The 20,964-nt window shown below is 45.9% G+C and overlaps 1 protein-coding gene across 7 annotated transcripts in view; it reads right to left on the bottom strand.

Moving 5' to 3' along the window:
• The window catches only part of LOC124721462 (ligand of Numb protein X 2-like), a 579,832-nt gene that overhangs the window by 304,766 nt on the left and 254,102 nt on the right, over positions 1-20,964 (bottom strand). For all 7 annotated transcript variants that reach the window (XM_047246450.1, XM_047246451.1, XM_047246453.1 and 4 more), the window contains one exon: positions 15,659-15,965. In XM_047246450.1, coding sequence (XP_047102406.1) covers positions 15,659-15,933 — 275 coding nt within the window. In that variant the 5' untranslated portion in view covers positions 15,934-15,965. The remainder of the gene's footprint in view (positions 1-15,658; positions 15,966-20,964) is intronic.

The raw sequence follows: 20,964 nt of genomic DNA, 5'->3' as shown, positions 1-20,964 counted from the left end.
GTGCCATTATGTACACGAGAGCACGATTTCACACAGCCAGCAATTGCATCTACACCTTTCGGAATAATAAACGGATTTACTGTGGCGTAGGACTGACCGTCTTCTGTACATGTGACGATGAGGAACTGTGGTGCAGCGGGAAGGGTCATTGAATCATTAGCCTCATTACGTGTAAGTTTTGTAGACGTTGAGTGGGAAGATGATTGACTCACTGAGTGTAATTCCCCACGATTGCCAGCGTCTCTGATTAAGCGCTCCTTCCAACTGGGGGCTCCCTTCACAAGGGGGCGCACCTACTTTAGGTGATTGTTCACATCTCACGTCACACCTCTCGAACACCTGACAGAGGGACCAATCGGCAATTTTGGAAGGTTACAGCTCAGGCAGTCACCCCTCCCCGGGCCTGGCCTGTACCACGGGGTACATGTGAACCCTACATGTCGACCCAGGGCTGGGAATTACACGTTACCCAGTCACATGTTACGCGTCGGACGTATGGGCCGGCCTCCACAAGCGCACAGGAGGGAAGAAGAAAAGAGAGGATCGTCAAACGCCGAGTCGGAGAAATGAGGGGAGAAGGGAAACAAAGAAAGGAAAAGAGAGCAAAAAAGAAAGGTGAGACTATTCGTACATCAGCGACAGAATGCAGAACATTATTAATAATACCCCAGACATGTCCTCCAAGGGAGGAGAAAAAGAATAACAAAAGGATAGACATGCAGCACAGAAGGGAAAAAATGCTGCAAAGGTTGGGGCCCCGTGGTAGCCCACCACGAACCCGCCAAAGAGTGGCGAGCCCCCTGGGGGGAGGGCTGGAGGGAATTGATACCATGTATCATGCAGGGCTGTCCACAAATCCGTAAGAGTACGAGAGGGTGGAGATCTCTTCTGAACAGCACGTTGCTCAGTAATGTTCATTTCTGGGGAGTTTGATGGCCAGCGGAAGTGTGTAAACTCAGAAGTGTGTTCCTGAAGCCACTCTGTAGCAATTCTGGACATGTGGCGTGTCGCATTGACCTGCTGGAATTACCCAAGTCTGTCAGAATGCACAATGGACATGAATGGATACACGTGATAAGACAAGATGCTTACATACGCGTCACCTGTCAGAGTCGTATCTAGACATATCAGGGGTCCCATATCACTACAACTGTTCACGTCCCACACGGTTACAGAGCCTCCACCGGTTTGAACAGTCCCCTGCTGACATGCAGAGTCCATGGATTCATGAGGTTGTCTCCATACCGTCCATCCGGTCGATACAATTTGAAATGACACTCGTCGGACCAAGCAACGTGTTTCCAATCATCAACAGTCCAATGTCGCGGTGTTGACGGGCCCAGGCGAGGCGTAAAGCTTTGTGTCATGCAGTCGTGAAGGGTACACAGGTGGGTCTTAGGCTCCGAAAGCCCATATCGATGATGTTTCGTTGAATGGTCGCACGCTGACACTTGCTGATGGCCCAGCATTGAAATCTGCAGCAATTTGCAGAAGGGTTGCACTTCTGTCACGTTGAACGATTGTCTTCAGTCGTCGTTGGTCTCGTTCTTGCATGATCTTTTACCGGCCGAAGCGATGTCGAAGATTTGATGTTTTACCGGATTCCTGATATTCCCAGTACATTCGTGAAATAGTCGTACGGGAAAATCCTCATTTCATCGCTACCTCGGAGGTGTTGTTCAAAAAATGGTTCAAATGGCTCTGTGCACTATGGACTTAACATCTGTGGGCATCAGTCCCCTAGAACTTAGAACTACTTAAACCTAACAAACCTAAGGACATCACACACATCCATGCCCGAGGCAGGATTCGAGCCTGCGACCGTAGCGGTCACGCGGTCCCAGACTGAAGCGCCTAGAACCGCACGGCCACACCGGCCGGCAGGAGGTGGTGTATCCCATCGCTCGTGGCCGACAATAACACCACGTCAAACTCGGTTAAATCTTTATAACCTGCCATTGGGGCAGCAGTAACCGATCTAACAACTGCGTCAGACCTTTGTGGTCTTCTATAGGCGTTGCCGACCGCAGCGCCGTATTATGCCTGTTTACATATCTCTGTATTTGAATACACATGCCTATACCAGTTTCTTTGGCGCTTCCGTGTAACTGGCTAGCTTCTAGCGTAACTTAAAGGAAGACGTAGTTGACTTAGAAGGTGACGAGAAGCCAACCTTATATTTCGGTCTGCCGTGATCTAATGCCTTAAAAGTACATTGTACTCTGCAGGATAACGATGAAGAGGTACGTAATTTCATTTCATCTCTTGCGAGGTTTGAGTGTTGATATACATGTATTTTCAGCACCTAAAACCTCTGAAACTAGCTATTGGTCCCTGTATAGGCCAGAAAATGGACTTCAGTATGCGCATAAAACTGCAACGTTCATGACGTTTAAATACCGCACATCAAGGAAGCTAACCGACGAAAAACAATTGTGTTCACCATACGGCCCGAAAGATGTGTGCTGAAGGTAACTTGCTAAGGTTATTACTGTAATATGTGCTGATGAACTAATGGTATGATTCCAACTTTATTCTGAAAACATTAATTTTAACATACAGGTTTTCAGTGCATGTTCCCATTCACAACAGCCAAGAGGCATATCCAGGACATAATGAAAAGACGAAATTTAATGACTGGGCAAATGACGTAGCTGAAGGCTATGCTAACTATCGTCTCGGCAATTGAGAGCGTATTTGTCAGTGAATCTTTCCTAGCAAAGTCGGCTGTACAACTGGGGCGAGTGCTAGTACGTCTCTCTAGACCAGCCGTGTGGTGGCGCTCGGTCTGCAATCACTGACAGTGGCGACACGCGGGTTCGACGTACACTAACGGACCGCGGCCGATTTAAAGGAAGTGTGGTGTCTGGCGGTGACACCACATTGTACATATAATTCACTTTCGTTTGAGAGTAAGCTTTTTCATTTTAATCCTCTCAACTGACATTCATTATTGCTCAAAAACCATTTTCAGTTACTTATGTTTGGTAAATTAGTGAAATGTTTTTACGAAGATCTGGTCTGGCTTAAATAACTCGTTTAGTGGAACTGAAGGATATTTTGGAAATATTTACATCTCTTCTGCATAATAAAATAGTCATTTGCTATCGATCAACGCAATATATTCTAAGTTACTTAAATAAACAATATTTTGTGTTGAGTCCCACACGTATTTCCGAAAGTAATTTTATTGCTACATTTGCATAGTAACGGGAGTCTCGTAACTAGAGTTCGAAAACTGAACACCTATACACTGTCCAAAAATACTTATAAAAATTACTCGAAACAATCCTACAACGACATAATGCCTGGAGAATAGGGCGAAAATATTAATTACATTAAAAATTCAAAATTTTCAATTGGCTCTAAGCATTATGGGACTTAACATCTGAGGTCATCAGTCCCCTAGAACTTAGAACTACTTAAACCTAACTAACCTAAAGACATCATACACATCCATCCCCGAGGAAGGATTTGAACCTGCGACCGTAGCAGCAGCACGGTTCCAGACTGAAGCGCCTAGAACCGCTCGGCCACAGCGGCCGGCTGAAATTTTCTTTTTTTTCTGGCGGTATGCAACAAGGTGAGAAGAAAGCGTAACATGAATGAACAGCTTCTCCTTCCAGACACATATTTTTTGGATTAATGTAGGTAATACGAAAAATTGCTAAAATACATTTGGGGGAATTAGAACTATTTTGGATACTTAGAATGAATTTAGGAAACCCCCAATACACATCTGTAAAAAATAATTAAAATCAGTATAAGCCCTAACTACGGTCACTCTTTGCTGAAACATACTACGGTTACAGAAACTAGACTTTCAAAACATTACTTTAGTTGGTGTTCCGGTATAATAGTAATCTTCACGTTCTTAGGTGAAAAGAATCTCGATCGTCAGAGATGGTTCTGCGTACTACAGAAAATGTGTGTTAGAGGTGACTTGACGGTGATTTGAATTGTCAATGGCCAGCACTAGTCGAAACAGGGTGAAGTTGCAGACAAAACCGTTCATATCTACAAATTAATGAGACCAAAAAACACCGGAAAGGAAAAAAGGACAAAATATACCATTTTATGGCCTACAGTTACCCAAAATGAATACACAGGGTGAAGAAAAAATGCGTCTCTTGGCGGTCGGCATACGATTCCCTCCCCCAGTCGGAGGTTCGAGCCCTCCCTCGGGCGCGCGCGCGCGCGTGTGTGTGTGTGTGTGTGTGTGTGTGTGTGTGTGTGTGTGTGTGTGTGTGTGTGTGTGTTTTAAACTTAGCGTAAGTTAGTTTAAGTTAGATTAAGTAGTGTGTAAGCATAGGGACCGATGACCTTAGCAGTTTGATCCCACAGGAACTTACCACCACCATGCGATTCCTCATCCCAATTCAAGACAAAAATGTATGTAGCAAAACCCAGTCTCACCAATACGTTTAAAATAAATGCGATTTAAAAAACGAAGCGCTGGCAACGGTGTACTACCGCGGCAAAGAAGCGCCAAACTTCTTTTTCAATTAAAGCGTCAAACTGTATCCAATTAACACCTCCACAATGCGGTATCTTGTGTATTTCTTTCTATTGCTGTTACCTTTGTTTAAAAATCAGGACTTAACGTGAACTTCTTATAGCCGTAGACGACCAATTTGTTTCGTCCATAACACAAATAACGTCAATACAAAATAATAGTGGATACAGTAACATAGTCTGTATCCTATGAGGTACAAAAACCACAATAGGTACGTTACACTAGATGTAACATTATGCTAGGCACGGTTATTCCATTCTGTACGGTTGATGTCCAGGCTTATCGTCGCAGAGCCATTATGTATACGTATGAGCAACTTTCACTTTATGGAAGATGTTGAAAGGGACCACGTTGCATTTGCAAACATTTCGCTAGTCGCGGGATCATACTTTTCCGGACCCTACACAACGCACATGCCTCCACCATTGTCGAAAAGGCATGCACGCGAGCTATTAGGTTGCGCACATCCGTGGAAAGAGAACTATAAACTTGTCCCTTTCAGTGTCCCCATAAATAAAAATCTAGTGGATTAAGGGGGGGGGGGTTGTTTGGGGAAAGAGACCAAACAGCTAGGTCATCAGTCTCATCGGATTAGGGAAGGAAGTCGGCCGTGCCCTTTCAGAGGAACCATCCCAGCATTTGCCTGAAGCGATTTAGGGAAATCACGGAAAACCTAAATCAGGATGGCCGGACGCGGGATTGAACCGTCGTCCTCCCGAATGCGAGTTCAGTGTGCTACCACTGCGCCACCTCGCTAGGTTGTGGATTAAGGTCCGGGAAACGTGGACACCAGAACATTGGACGTCCACAACCAATCCATTTCCCCAAAAATGCTTCATTTAAATATTTGCGTATATTCATTCCAAAGTGTGGTGGTGTACTATCATGCTGAAACAATAGCTATCGCCGAACACCAAGTGGAACGTTTTCTAATGCGTCAGGTAAAATGCTGCAAAGAAACGTACGATACAGGGGCGCAATCAACTTGTCCGGCAATAGGTAAGGGCGCAAAAGCACTTCTCCCACGATCCCAGCCCACAGGTTTATGCCAATGCATGCCTCAAAGCCACGTTCACGGGTGACGTGGATTATGTTCCGAAGAATAACAGCTCTTGCGGAGGTTGAAAATGCCTTCACGAGTGAACCTAAATTCGTCAGTCCATATCACATTATTCATAAAATGTTCATTATATTCCACTTGGTGCAAAAGCCAATCACAAAACTGTACCCGTCGCACGCAGTCTTCTGCCCGCTGGTGTTGAGTTAACGTGTAGTGATATGGATACAGTTCATCCTGCAGCACTTAAACAACCAATATTTGAGGTGAACCTGCGTTGCAATATCACTGGTACTTCGACGAGGTGACTGGTGAACGATTTCGAGAATCGCATCCTCTGTCTGTACAGTAGAATACAATTCTTAGGACGACCTCTGTCCATTACTTGTAGACGAAGATTACCGGTTTCCGGAAGACGTTGCTACAGCGACGAAAAAGTTCTTATCGGGATGGTGTCTTCGAGGGTACCATGCAGCATATGCACGAGCAGCAGCAGCAGCTTGGTTAATGGATGCACCCAGCGCCTAAAGCATATCGATGTATTCATCGTTTGTGTATTCTATCGGTAAGGCGCCCTATATGAACTTGACAGGACCAGTTACAGCTGTGCACTGCACGGTTAGTAGACACATGCATGCATTGTAATGGACCCCACTGTCATGTGGGAGGCTACTGTCATGTGGTTGGCTAGTGATGTCCTACTTACAAACGTCAGCTCCGGACCATCCCATTCGTCCTGCTGCATATTACGGAGACTGAAGACGACTGAGACCGTAAGCTTCGTTTCCGTCACCATCACAACGTCGATGCGGTGTCGTGTTACGAAGTCCTTTAGTTCCGCTTTTTTAGTGCGAACGCCGTAAGCACTCCAGTTAAGAATGACGAGACGTCTCGTTGGCGTTCGTGGATCCATTTAAGGCGGCACGAACGCTTTGGTTATTCCTTCCACCAAGCTGAGGAAGGATGTGATTTTCTGCTGGAGCGTTGTGAAGAGCATTGCGATGCCCGTCAAAGCTTGTGAAAATGGCTTGATAATACTTTGCGATGTCAGATGGCTGCGACAGCGGGTGCTGATTCCTGCGTTCCCGGACGGTTGTGGAACCCATCAGAGAAGATTCTTATTGTCCGCCGGCGTCTGCTGAAGTGGTGCCTCTTGCTGTGCAAACACCAGCTTCGGTTGCGTCTGTACTTGCTTTACCGTCTTCGGTTCCCTAGTCTTGGTCTTGCGAAGTAATTGTTGATATTTTTCACAGCCTTTCCAAGAAGCCGGATGGTCCTTTCACGATTTGTGCATTTTGCCTTAGCTGTGCGCGGTACTGTGCATTCTTTCGAAGGATGGAAACCTCCAGGGCGGACACAACATACTGGTAACGAGCAATAATTAGCTGTGCGCTCAAATCTCTGGCACTTCATACATTTGTTTGATGGTTCAAATGGCTCTGAGCACTATGGGACTTAACTGCTACGGTCATCAGTCCCCTAGAACTTAGAACTACTTAAACCTAACTGACCTAAGGACAGCACACAACACCCAGCCATCACGAGGCAGAGAAAATCCCTGACCCCGCCGGGAATCGAACCCGGGAACCCGGGCGTGGGAAGCGAGAACGCTACCGCACGACCACGAGATGCGGGCACATTTGTTTGATCCGTCTTTGTTGTGGTGTGATTCAAATCGCACCCATGTACCAGGTAATCAAAGACAGTATAAATTTGAAAACTTAATAAATCACGGAATAATGTAGATAGAAAGGTAAAAATTGGCACACACGGTTGGAATGACAAGGGGTTTTATTAGAACCACCCCATATTGCTAGACGCGTGAGAGATCACTTACGCGCGTCTTTGGTGATGATCGTGTGCTCAGGCGCCACTTTCGTCATGCTTGGCCTCCCAGGTCCCCAGACCTCAGTCCGTGCGATTATTGGCTTTGTGGTTACCTGAAGTCGCAAGTGTATCGTGATCGACCGACATCCCTAGGGATGCTGAAAGACAACATCCGACGCCAATGCCTTACCATAACTCTGGACATGCTTTACAGTGCTGTTCACAACATTATTCCTCGACTACAACTACTGTTGAGGAATGATGGTGGACATATTGAGCATTTCCTGTAAAAAACATCATCTTTGCTTTGTCTTACTTTGTTACGCTAATTATTGCTATGCTGATCAGATGAAGCGCCATCTGTCGGACATTTTTTGAACTTTTGCATTTTTTTTTTTGTTCTAATAAAACCCCATGTCATTCCAAGCATGTGTGTCAATTTGTACCTCTCTATCTACATTATTCCGTGATTTATTTAGTTTTCAAATTTATACTGACTTTTTGATCACCCTGTATATAGTACATATTGTATGACACAGATCTTGTTGTTTTCCTTCCATTTCGAAAGGTTCACGACGAAGATTAGGATTGGTAGCAAGTCGCTGTTTGGTTCCTTCCTTGTCTTTTATTGACGTACTCTTGCCGCCGGGAAGCCTTTTTCGTGTAGTGCCCGGATCACTTCCACCACTAGAAACGACGCAGGTAAATGTTTAATGACTATCTTCAGTTCCTTTGCCTCAGAGAGGCTAGTGGGTGTGAAGTAGAAGTTGGTTTTGTTTAAAGCAGCTCATTGCCCGTTGATAATCTTCACGGGATTCCAAATGGCATTTTATACTGTCTCCCAGATAAATTGCTTTGAGAGAACCCTGTGGCTGTCGTTTGAGAAATGCATTCAACTGTACATAATTTTCCATATAATGTAGGGATATTGGCGGTAATTTGCGGCGTGGTGGTGTCACTTCTGCAGGTCCTGCGTTAGTTGCAGGGCGTTGTTCGTTTCTGCTGGTGATTCTCCTACTGTAGGCGGGGAAGGGACAATAGGAGTGAAACGATTGGCCGTTTCCACCTCAGCTTTTCGTTTGCGCGGATTCTCCTCCGCTGTTTCTTGCCGGTGGTGGCGGCGTCTCAAACTCGTCCTCTTGTGGATTTTGCGTTTCGTTTTCCCGTTCCGTTTTTCCTCGCTTTCTGACGATGAAGATACTTGGTGTGGCAGAGCTGCTTCCATTTCGTGGTCCACAATGATGTCGTCTTCAATTGGTGCGTTGGGCGCCGGTGGGAGTTGTTCCACCCAGGTGTTGTACAGCCCTGCTTAGGCAGAGCTGTAGTTGTTCTCCGTCAGTCCGCGCGCCAGTAGGGCCGCGTGGTGAGTTGTTTGCCTGTCGGTGTCCGTAGTCCTTGCATGTTCCTCCGAGGCTCGGTCCGTTGTTGGCGGAGCGGCCGGCACGGACAGAGACTGCGCACACCCAACCGGACGGCGGCCGACTAACTCCCGAGCTGCCGAGCTGTTCAAGCCGTCGCATCGCGTGCTCCGCTCACAGAGTAAGTTGCTACGGAGCGTACCACAGCGGGAAGGCGGTCAGGCAAGCAAGATTCCTTCAACGTGCGTGGGTTGGGCATACGTACAGGTAGTTGGCTAGGTTGGGAGTAACACAGCGTGCCCGTTCTGCTGACGACGTGTGGCAGCTTACTTCTGGGCTACCGAGGGCCACCACGAGTAGGTTAAAAGAAGGAATACGCACAGCTCTGCTTACAGGGCTTACCGTAAGCGACACCTTGCAGCCATGTCGACACAGCTGTTTGTGCTGTGTCATGTCCTAACGATGGCACTACACCACGGGCCACGAGTTAATATTACAATATACTATCTGACGAAGCCAATCGTGGTCACGAATTTTACTTGCCTCTTTTATTAATTTCCAGGAGAAAGGTAAGTTGTTTGCGAGGTGGTTCTCAGATAATGTGTATCAACGCTACTAGGTATAATGTTGTTAATGCTCTTACTCGTAAACATGCACGTTCCTGAATGAAAGTTTCACTCTACAGCGGAGTGTGCGCTGATATGAAACTTCCTGGCAGATTAAAACTGTGTGCCGGACCGAGTCTCGAACTCGGGACCTTTGCCTTTCGCGGGCAAGCGCTCTACCACAAGGTAGGAGACGAGGAACTGGCAGAATTGAAGCTGTGAGTCGTGCTTCGGTACCTCAGTTGGTAGAGCACTTGCCAGCCAATGGTAAAGGTCCCGAGTTCGAGTCTCGGACCGGCACACAGTTTTAATCTGTCAGGAAGTTTCACTGACTGTGTTGTTTTTCACATAGAGTCCAACATTGGATTGCTGTAATCTTCAAGGTGACCACGTAACCGTTATCAAAACATTATGCTTGCAACACGAGTCAAATAAGAATGGTTATTGGCTCAAAGTAATGTGCAGACAGTATAATAAAAGCAAACCTATGCGTTCACATTCCCAGTATGTCACTAACTATGAGGTTGCGGTCAGGTTGGAATGCGATTGGTTGTGAAATGGCAAAGGCAATGAACGGGAAAGATACAGTATCTTATTGTGGTGATAGACTGATCTGTAGCTTATTTCGAGGCCTAGGTTAGGATAAAATGTAGCGGTTTGACTCGTAAAAAATAAATTAAGTCTTTATTGTCGCATGTAGTTGACAGTTTCTTTCGATATGTTACGAACTCTCAGCAATTTAAGCTATGGTCTTGGTTGATACCTAACCGCACTCTAGGAATTCGCGATATATTCGTAAATACCAAGCAAGAATACAAATCTAACTGTTGCTCATTTCACTCGCAAGAATTTAACCTGTGTTCTTACGTTCCTGTTTCAACACAACTTGTGAAAGCATAGCTTTGCTTGTTACTGTACTGTTTCTAAAGTAATTTACACATTAACCATTCCTATTTTAATCCAGCTGCATGTGTAATATTTTCGCAGCGTTTGTCTGTTCATGCGACGAAAAAGTGTTGTTGCGATTGGCTGACTAGATGACCTATCCTGTTCTCTCATTTGATGCTTTGATTGACTGACGAGATCATGTGTCATTGCTGTGATTGGCAGAAGCAAAGCGAAAAGCCGACACCTTAATTTCAGTGTTTCCGGAGCTAGCAGGCCTTATTTGGTGGTTTAAATATTTATACTCGCGTATAGCGAAAATATGCAGTTTCAATAATACACCGCAAAGAAGACCTCTCGAAAACGCGTCGTCTTTACTATGGTTTGATGTGCCACAGTGGCAGGAAGATATATCAAATCCTTACTGTCAGTCCTACCACCATTTTCAAGTAGGAATAACATAGGAGGTATTGGACACTGAAGGATAAGCAGCATTATTCATCACGCATTTTTTTTTTTTTAGAAAGTGCGATAGAGCGTACGTTCGTCAACATACTTGTTCCCTCATATGTTCAGAAAAGATTAGGACGTCATTTCACCGAGAAAACAAAACATAATAATATGGTATAAAATTGTGTCTAGTTGCTGTAAAGGAAGCAGAACAGCTCCTGCCAGAAGAAAAGTAAGGAGGCAACATGTAGATTCTCTGCCACTGGACACTGGACATCTATATTACATTACTGGCCATTAAAATTGCTACAACAAGAATAAATGCAGATGATAAACGGGTATTCATTGGACAAATATATTATACTAGAACTGACGTGTGATTACATTTTCACGCAATTTGGGTGCATAGATCCTGAGAAATCAGTACCCAGAACAACCACCTGTGGCCGTAATAACGGCCTTGATACGCCTGGGCACTGAGTCAAACAGAGCTTGGATGGCGTGTACAGGTACAGCTGCCCATGCAGCTTCAACACGATACCACAGTTCATCAAGAGTAGTGACTGGCGTATTGTGACTAGCGAGTTGCTCGGCCATCATTGACCAGACGTTTTCAATTGGTAAGAGATCTGGAGAACGTGCTGGGCAGGGTCAATGCGAACAAGAGGTGACCGAGACATGTAACCAATGGGACCCCATACCATCACGCCGGGTGATACGCCAATATGGCGATGACGAATACACGCATCCAATGTGCGTTCACCACGATGTCGCCAAACACGGATGCGACCATCATGATGCTGTAAACAAAACCTGGATTCATCCGAAAAAATGACGTTTTGCTATTCGTGCACCCAGGTTCGTCGTTGAGTACACCACCGGAGGCGCTCCTGTCTGTGATGTAGCGTCAAGGGTAACCGCAGCCATGGTCTCCGAGCTAATACCCCATGCTGCTCCAAACGTCGTCGAACTGTTCGTGCAGATGGTTGTTGTCTTGCAAACGTCCCCAGCTGTTACTCAGGGATCGAGACGTGGCTGCACGATCCGTTACAGCCATGCGCATAAGATGCCTGTCATCTCGACTGCTAGTGATATGAGGCCGTTGGGATCCAGCACGGCGTTCCGTATTACCCTCTTTAACCCACCGATTACATATTCTGCTAACAGTCATTGGATCTCGACCAACGCGAGCACCAATGTCGCGATACGATAAACCGCAGTCGCGATAGGCTATAATCCGACCTTTATCAAAGTGGGAAACCTGATGGTACGCATTTCTCCTCCTTACACGAGGCATCACAACAACGTTTCACCAGGCAACGCCGGTCAACTGCTGTTTGTGTATGAGAAATCGGTTGGAAACTTTCCTCATGTCAGCACGTTGTAGGTGTCACCACCGACGCCAACCTTGTGTGAATGCTCTGAAAAGCTTTGCATATCACTGCATCTTCTTCCTGTCGGTTAAATTTCGCGTCTGTAGCACGTCATCTTCGTGGTGTAGCAATTTTAATGGCCAGTAGTGTAGTAAACGGCTAACCTAGCTCACGGTACACCGTTTCAGTTGCAGACTTAATATCTGACGGCGTGCAGGATCAACAAAAATTTGATTGCATTTCGCATAATTATTGACCGACTTCAAAAATTTATAGCGCTGCCGTAATATACCAGTTAAGAGGTATAGTTCTATGCTAACGGTTTAACACATTAACGCACATACTACATTTAGGAACTGTGTATACGTCTCGAGGCCGTGTAACTCAAGGCGCGCAAATTACGCGAGACTACATTCGTCCAGTATTACAGAATGAGAGTACTTAGCGACTTCCAACACACTGCACACACAATTTCAAACATTTTCTGAACTTTATACAACATCAAATACTCGTTACATTAACTCATTTGTAAAGGAATTTATCATTGGACGGGATTTACCGGTGCTCCGATATTTAGCACGGAAAGACCCATATTAGCAGGAATAGCGAGCTGAGGGGCAAAGTAGTACAGGGTGTCCACAATGAGACTCCAACATTTTAATATCCTATATCTTTCTCATTTCAGATGGTGGACCTGTGAATCCTGAACGGGCAGACAGAGCAACTCAACAAGTTTGTAGTGTGCAAATTTGATATGCCAAATGGCCGTAGTGGAGCTGCAATCAATTGTTTTAGCAAAATGGAGGATATGAAGGGGCGTGCACAAGTGATCTGGTGGTATGCAGAGACAAAATCGGCGACCCAAATGGAAAGAAACTTTCGTCGAGTTTACAACAAAGCGCCCCCGTCGTTCAAGACTATAAAGAAGTGGTGTGATCAGTTTTTGACTACTGGGACTGTTGCGAAAGGGCACGGTGGTGGTAAGCCTGGGATCAGCCAACATCATGTGGAACAAGTGCGGCGGTCATTCGAACAAAGTCCACAGAAGTCGGTGCGACAGGCAGCACGAGAACTTCGTATGAAACGTTCAACAGTGCACAAAGTGCTTCATCAGCGATTACGTTTGTACGCATATAAAGTGCAGGTTGTGCAAGAAATCAAGCCTGATGATCGACCAAAGCGAGAAGAATTTGCATGTGTCATATTAGACCGCATTGCCGCGGACGAGACATTTTTATCACGCGTGATGTTTACTGACGAGGCAACCTTTCACGTTCAGGGGCTGTCAATCGTCACAATGTGCGCATCTGGGTGCCCGAAAATACACATGCACCTAGGGAACACATGCGCGACAGTCCGGAAGTTAATGTGCGGTGTGGTTTGATGATAAATCGCATTGTTGGGCCGTTTTTCTTTCAGGAGCCGACTGTGGATGGAGCCATCTACCTGGACATGTTGGAACAATTTGCCGTGCCACAGATAACAGACCGGCAGCCAAATGTGATGTTTCAACAGGACGGTGCACCACTCCACTGGAGCCCTGATGTCCGAAAATTTTTAAATGACACATTCCGGCAACGATGGATTGGCCGTGGAGGTCCAATTCCTTGGCCGCCACGTTCGCCCGACATTACACCCCTCGATTTTTTCTTGCGGGGTTATGTGAAAGATCGGATATACGCTACACCAGCAAAGGACCTGCAAGACTTGAAATAACGCATAAGAATTGTCATCAACTCTGTCACAGAACAGATGCTCCGCAACACACGGCACGAAATCGATTATACAGGGTGTTACAAAAAGGTACGGCCAAACTTTCAGGAAACATTCCTCACACACAAAGAAAGAAAATATGTTATGTGGACATGTGTCCGGAAACGCCTACTTTCCATGTTAGAGCTCATTTTATTACTTCTCTTCAAATCACATTAATCATCGAATGGAATGGAAACACACAGCAACAGAACGTACCAGCGTGACTTGAAACACTTTGTTACAGGAAATGTTCGAAATGTCCTCCGTTAGCGAGGATACGTGCATCCACCCTCCGTCGCATGGAATCCCTGATGCGCTGATGCAGCCCTGGAGAGTGGCGTGTTGTATCACAATCGTCCACAATACGAGCACGAAGAGTCTCTACATTTGGTACCGGGGTTGCGTAGACAAGAGCTTTGAAATGCCCCCATAAATGAAAGTCAAGGGGGTTGAGGTAAGGAGAGCGTGTAGGCCATGGAATTGGTCCGCCTCTACCAACCCATCGGTCACCGAATCTGTTGTTGAGAAGCGTACGAACACTTCGACTGAAATGTGCAGAAGCTCCATCGTGTATGAACCACATGTTGTCTCGTACTTGTAAAGGCACATGTTCTAGCAGCACAGGTAGAGTATCCCGTATGAAATCATGATAACGTGCTCCACTGGGCGTAGGTGGAAGAACATGGGGCCCAATCAAGACATCACCAACAATGCCTGCCCAAAAGTTCACAGAAAATCTGTGTTGATGACGTGATTGCACAATTGCGTGCGGATTCTCGTCAGCCCACACATGTTGATTGTGAAAATTTACAATTTGATCACGTTGGAATGAAGCCTCATCCGTAAAGAGAACATTTGCACTGAAATGAGGATTGACACATTGTTGGATGAACCATTCGCAGAAGTGTACCCGTGGAGGCCAATCAGCTGCTGATAGTGCCTGCACACGCTGTACATGGTACGGAAACAACTGGTTCTCCCGTAGCACTCTCGATACAGTGACGTGGTCAACGTTACCTTGTACAGCAGCAACTTCTCTGACGCTGACATTAGGGTTATCGTCAACTGCACGAAGAATTGCCTCGTCCATTGCAGGTGTCGTCGTCGTCCCATGTCTTCCGCGGTCGCGAGCCATAGGCTGGAATGTTCCGTGCTCCCTAAGACGCCGATCAATTGCTTCGAACGTATTCCTGTCGGGACACCTTCGTTATGGAAATCTGTCTCGATACAAACGTACCGCACCACGGCTATTGCCCCGTGCTAATCCATACATCAAATGGGCATCTGCCAACTGCACATTTGTAAACATTGCACTGAGTGCAAAACCACGTTCGTGATGAACACTAACCTGTTGATGTTACGTACTGATGTGCTTGATGCTAGTACTGTAGAGCAATGAGTCGCATGTCAACACAAGCACCGAAGTCAACATTACCTTCCTTCAATTGGGCCAACTGGCGGTGAATCGAGGAAGTACAGTACATACTGACGAAACTAAAATGAGCTCTAACATGGAAATTAAGCGTTTCCGGACACATGTCCACATAACATCTTTTCTTTATTTGTGTGTGAGGAATGTTTCCTGAAAGTTTGGCCGTATCTTTTTGTAACACCCTGTAGACTTGATATTCTTCACGCTTCCCGTGGCGCCCATGTTCAAGTGTACTGAACCGTCCACCTGTGTATGAAAACTTGATGAGCTGCTGTATGATTTCCCTGTATTTGTTCATCAATAAATTGTGTTTCCCCTCAGATTTTATGAATTCGTATGTTGGACACGCTGTATTAGTGGCACGCGGCTTTTAGCAAGTGCAGCAAACAAAGCGACTGACTTGCGTAGCACGAAGCTGGACGGCGAGCAGAGCGGCTGGTTGTGCGGCACGGGCTGGCGGTCGACGGGGCAGGCGCGGTGCGTGCGCAGGTAGCCGCGCAGGCACGGCTCGCAGAAGGTGTGTCCGCACGCCATGTCGACGGGCGCCACCAGCGGCTGCAGGCAGATGTGGCACGTGAGGTCGTCGTCGACGGCGGCCGCGTACTCGTACACGTGCGGCTCGCGGCCGCCGTGCTGCACGCCGCACGCCGCGCACTTGCCGCCACCAGTCTCCATTGTGGCATCACCGACGCTCTAAATCATTCTGCCTGCAACACAGTGCACAATTTTATTCACTTCGCCTACTTTATTACTCAGATTAGTTCCGGTCGCTTACTATTACAACCGACATGGTTAACATTCTGTTGTTCTCGAGCACGAGGCTTGTGACTGTGGAGGCCTAAGACTTATTTATTTATTTATTTATTTATTTATTTAACCTGATCAAATGGCTCTGAGCACTATGGGACTCAACTGCTGTGGTCATCAGTCCCCTAGAACTTAGAACTACTTAAACCTAACTAACCTAAGAACATCACACACATCCATGCCCGAAGCAGGATTCGAACCTGCGACCGTAGCAGTCGCACGGTTCCGGACTGCGCGCCTAGAACCGCGAGACCACCGCGGCCGGCTAACCTGATCAGATTAGGGCCATCAGGCCCTCTCTTACATCGGACCAGTGATCCACACATGCAGCATTTCACACATCAGAGTTACATCATAACAATAGTTTAAAAAAGAAAATTACATTACTCTAGTGACAATATGAATAAAGAGTAATGACTAAGACCTAATAAAGTAAATGCTGGCAGTATTTTTACAACAGGTGCTATACATACAAATTATGATAAAAGCAATAATAATAACTGTTGTGTACATAGTTCCGCGTAGTCAGCGCGTACACAACTTTCCCACTAGAGCGCGCCCCGCTAAGCACAACAGGGCAGGCGCAGCGCTCGTCCGTGTCCGCACTACGAGATGGCGCTGCCATAGATACGGACCAAATTCTGCTTCCGCCGATCCGCGTATTAATATGTAACGCAGCCAATGAGATTGCTGCTAACGTAGAATCTTTTCTCCTCACGGATCACACTTGCGCAGTGATACTTGAACGTGTGAAGTATTATAACGAGTGTACAGACTGCATTTGTCGGCACCAGTCTGTACCAGTTTGCATTAGTCTGTACCAGTCTCTACGAGTTCTACAATTGTATGTACCAGTCTATAGTCAAGTTTCAGTCTGCGCCTAATAAGCTTACCATATTCCTGTACATAGCCATGAAGATAAATGTATAGACACTTTTGTCAAGTATCAGAGATATATGTGAGAATAAGATTAGCGTACCAATACCAAAGGAACTTCAGATTGCCAATTGTAAATAGCATCAAGAACCAAGTTAAGTAATTTTTATGCTTGTTATTATTTTCATAAATGTGTGTGAAAATTAATCAAGTTCTGTTTAAAGTTGGTCATCGTCAATCTACTACTCTAAGCGTGCAAGTGGCATTTCTATCGTCTGACCTAATGGCAGAAGATAAACACGCCATGATAAGACCACGAGACATATTGCTGACACTCGGTTACTTCGTTAGAGCGACAAGTCAAATAATCTGATGGTGTGTGTACTGAAGGTCTTACAGTACGTACACCAGAATAACAGTAAAAGAAATCTAATAATAATGATAAACACGAGAAAAATTGTCAATAGTAATGAAGATTTCTGCAGATGTACATTAATATCTTGGTGTGTAAAGTAGATGTTTATCAGTATGTCGAGTTTTGGGGAGGTGAGATTTAAGGAGGGGGAAAGAGGGAAGTAATGAGGTGAAGTGCATTCATGTACAGAGGAAGGCATTACTGTTGATAAAGTAGATACGTCATTGAATGTTTTTTGAAGTCGGACAAGTTTTTAAGTTCCCTAACATAACGAGAGAGGTTATTTCAGAGTCGAGTTCCCGCTACTGTAAAGGACTTGGAGAAGGTGACTGAGCGATGCAGTGGAACAGAGAGGATTTTATTATGATGGGAACGTGTGTTTCTGTCATATTGTTCCGACATAAGCGTTAAGGGCGAGGAGAGAGATGAGGGACAGTGTACATTTATAAGTCAGTAGTTGAGACAGAGTGTATGGAAATCTCTGCGTTTGTCTGCACGCAGCCAGGACAATTTTTCATATGCTGGTGAAATTTGATCAAAAAGTCGAACGTCACAGATATATCGGACGCAGGCATTCATGACCAGTTCCAGACACCGCGAATTTTCCTGAGAGAGGTTCAAATGGCTCTGAGCACTATGGGACTTAACATCTTAGGTCATCAGTCCCCTAGGACTTAAACCTAACTGACCTAAGGACATCACACACATCCATGCCCGAGGCAGGATTCGAACCTGCGACCGTAGCAGTCCCGTGGTTCCGGACTGCAGCGCCTAGAACCGCACGGCCACCGCGGCCGGCTCCTGAGAGAGGCCTTGTAGGATAATATCGCTGTAGTCAATGATTGGGAATATAAGCGCTTGTACTAATTTCTTTTTCAGATCGAAAGGGAAGAGTTTTTTATATTTTTGTAGGACATGAAGGGATGTTGATGCTTTTTTGCACACTGCTGTTACGTGCTCTGTCCAACTTAGATTTTCATCTATTATTACTCCCAAACTCTTTGCTGAGCGAAAGAAATTAATATTTGTTCCATTTAGGATAGAAGATGGTACGGATTCCCGATGTTTTGGGCTTATGAGCTTAGAGTGACCAACAAGTATCGCTTGGGTTTTAGATGGGCTTTAGTTTTAACCCTATGTCCTGTGCCCAGTTTGATAGTGCATCGAGGTCAGTATTGAAATTTTCAATAGCTTTCTTAAGATTGCTGGTTTCGCACTTATAGTTAACGATATATACATTGATGAGCCAAAGAAACTGGTACACCTGCCTAATATCGAGTAGGGCCCCAGCGAGCACGCAGAAGTGCCGTAACACGACGTGGTATGGACACGACTAATGTCTGAAGTAGTGCTGGAGGGAATTGACTTTATAGATACTGCAGGGCTGTCCATCAATCCGAAAGAATACGAGGGGGTGGAGATCTCTTCTGAACAGCACGTTGTAAGGCATCCGGATATGCTCCATAATGTTCATGTCTGGGGAGTTTGGTGGCCACCGGAAGTGTTTGAACTCGGAAGACTGTTCCTGGAGCCACTCTGTAGCAATTCCGGACGTGTGGCATGTCGGATTGTCCTGCTGGAATTGCCCCAAGCTCGTCGGAATGCACACTGGACATGAATGGATGCAGGTGATCAGACAGGATGCTTACGTACGTTGTCAGAGTCGTATCTAGACGTATCAGGAATCCCGTATCACTCCAACTGCACACGTCTCACACCATTACAGAGCCTCCACCAACTTGAACAGTCCCCTGCTGGCGTGCAAGGTCCATGAATTCATGGGGTTGTCTCCACACCCATACAAGTCCATCCTCTCGAAACAATTTGAAACGAGACTCGTCCGACCAGGCAACACATTTCCAATCATCAACAGTCCAATGCCGGTGTTGACGAGCCCAGGCGAGGCGTAAAGCTTTGTGTCGTGCAGTCATCAAGGGTACACAAATCGGCCTTCGGCTCTGAAAACCCATATCGATGACGCTTCGTTGAATGGTCGCACGCTGACACTTGTTGATGGCCCAGCACTGAAATCTGCGGCAGTTTGCGGAAAGATTGCACTTCTGTCCCGTTGAACGACTGTAGAGTGGTCGTTGGTCACGTTCTTGCAGGATCTTTCTCCGGCCGCAGCGATGTCTGAGATTTGATGTTATACCAGATTCCTCATATTCACGGTACAATCGTGAAATTGTCGTACAGGAAAATCCCCACTTCATCGCTACCTCGGAGATTCTGGTTCCCATCGCTCGTGCGCCACGTCCAAACTCACATAAAACTTGATACCCTGCCATTGTTGCAGCAGTAACAGATCTAACAACTCCGCCAGATAATTGTTGTCTTATATAGGCGTTGCCGATCGCAGCGCCGAATTCTGCCTCTTTATATATCTCTGTATTTGAACACGCATGCCTACACCAGTTTCCTTGGCGCTTCAATTTATATCAATCGTCATGCTGTACACTCTTCTACATCTACTTCCAAACTCCGCACGCCACTGCGTGCTACAGCCGTACCGCTATCGACCTATCCCCATCTTCCTCCGCAACCCACTACACTCTCAAAAAATATGTTTTCATTACTTTCACGGATGGATTAGACGGAGAATAATGTCCGCACACTTACGTGCTTAAGCAAACCAACCCGAGTCTACCGCTCAGATCTGTGCGGGATGCTACAAACAAAAGGTTTCGACACGTGCGAAAGAAAAAAAAAGCCACGGCTCAGAAGTCTGTGTTATCTGTAAGATAGGTCAACGATGTCACATGGAGACCAAATTTCACGACAGCTCGGTCCAACGTCACCGTGGACGTGTCATCGATGCGAAGGTCGTCACACACCCTCTTACCCGCATTTCACTCTTGCTTTTGACGCCTCTGTGATGGACGTCAGAACCGCGACGGCCAGTTTTGAAATTACACGTTCTTCTTATGAGCGGCCGACATTTCACAAACACAGGTGCTGATAATCGACACGAAAAGGCCTCAGGAGACAGCATAATGATCGATAACGACAGTTCGCAGTGCGATGAGCAACAAGATGTTCTAACCAACGTTCGACAGTGCATCTACATCTGGATGCACTCTCGAACGGCACGCGGGAAAAACGAGAGCTTAAATTTTTCCGTGCGAGCCCTGATTTCTCTTATTTTATAGTGATGATCATTTCTCCCTATGTATGTGGATGCCAGCAGAATGTTTTCGCAATCGGGGGAGAAAACTGGTGATTGAAATTTCATGAGAAGATCCGGTCGCAACGAAAAACGCCGTTGTTTTAATGATTGCCACTCCAATTCACGTATCATGTCTGTGACGCTATCTCCTCTATTTCGCGATAACACAAAACGAGCTGCCCTTCTTTGTACTTTTTCGATTTCATACGTCAGTCCCACCTGATGCGGGTCCCACACCGCACAGCAGTACTCCAGAATAGGGCGGACAAGCGTGTTGTAAGCAGTCTCTTTAGTAGACCTGTTGCACCTTCTAAGTGTTCTGCCAATGAATCGCAGTCTTTGGTTTGCTCTACCCACAATATTATCTATGTGAGCGTTTCAATTTAGGTTATTTGTAATTGTAATCCCTAAGTATTTAGTTGAATTTACAGCCCTTAGATTT

This window comes from Schistocerca piceifrons, chromosome X, assembly GCF_021461385.2.
Source record: "Schistocerca piceifrons isolate TAMUIC-IGC-003096 chromosome X, iqSchPice1.1, whole genome shotgun sequence".
Taxonomy (NCBI): domain Eukaryota; kingdom Metazoa; phylum Arthropoda; class Insecta; order Orthoptera; family Acrididae; genus Schistocerca; species Schistocerca piceifrons.
This window is presented reverse-complemented; position numbering and strand designations above follow the sequence as displayed.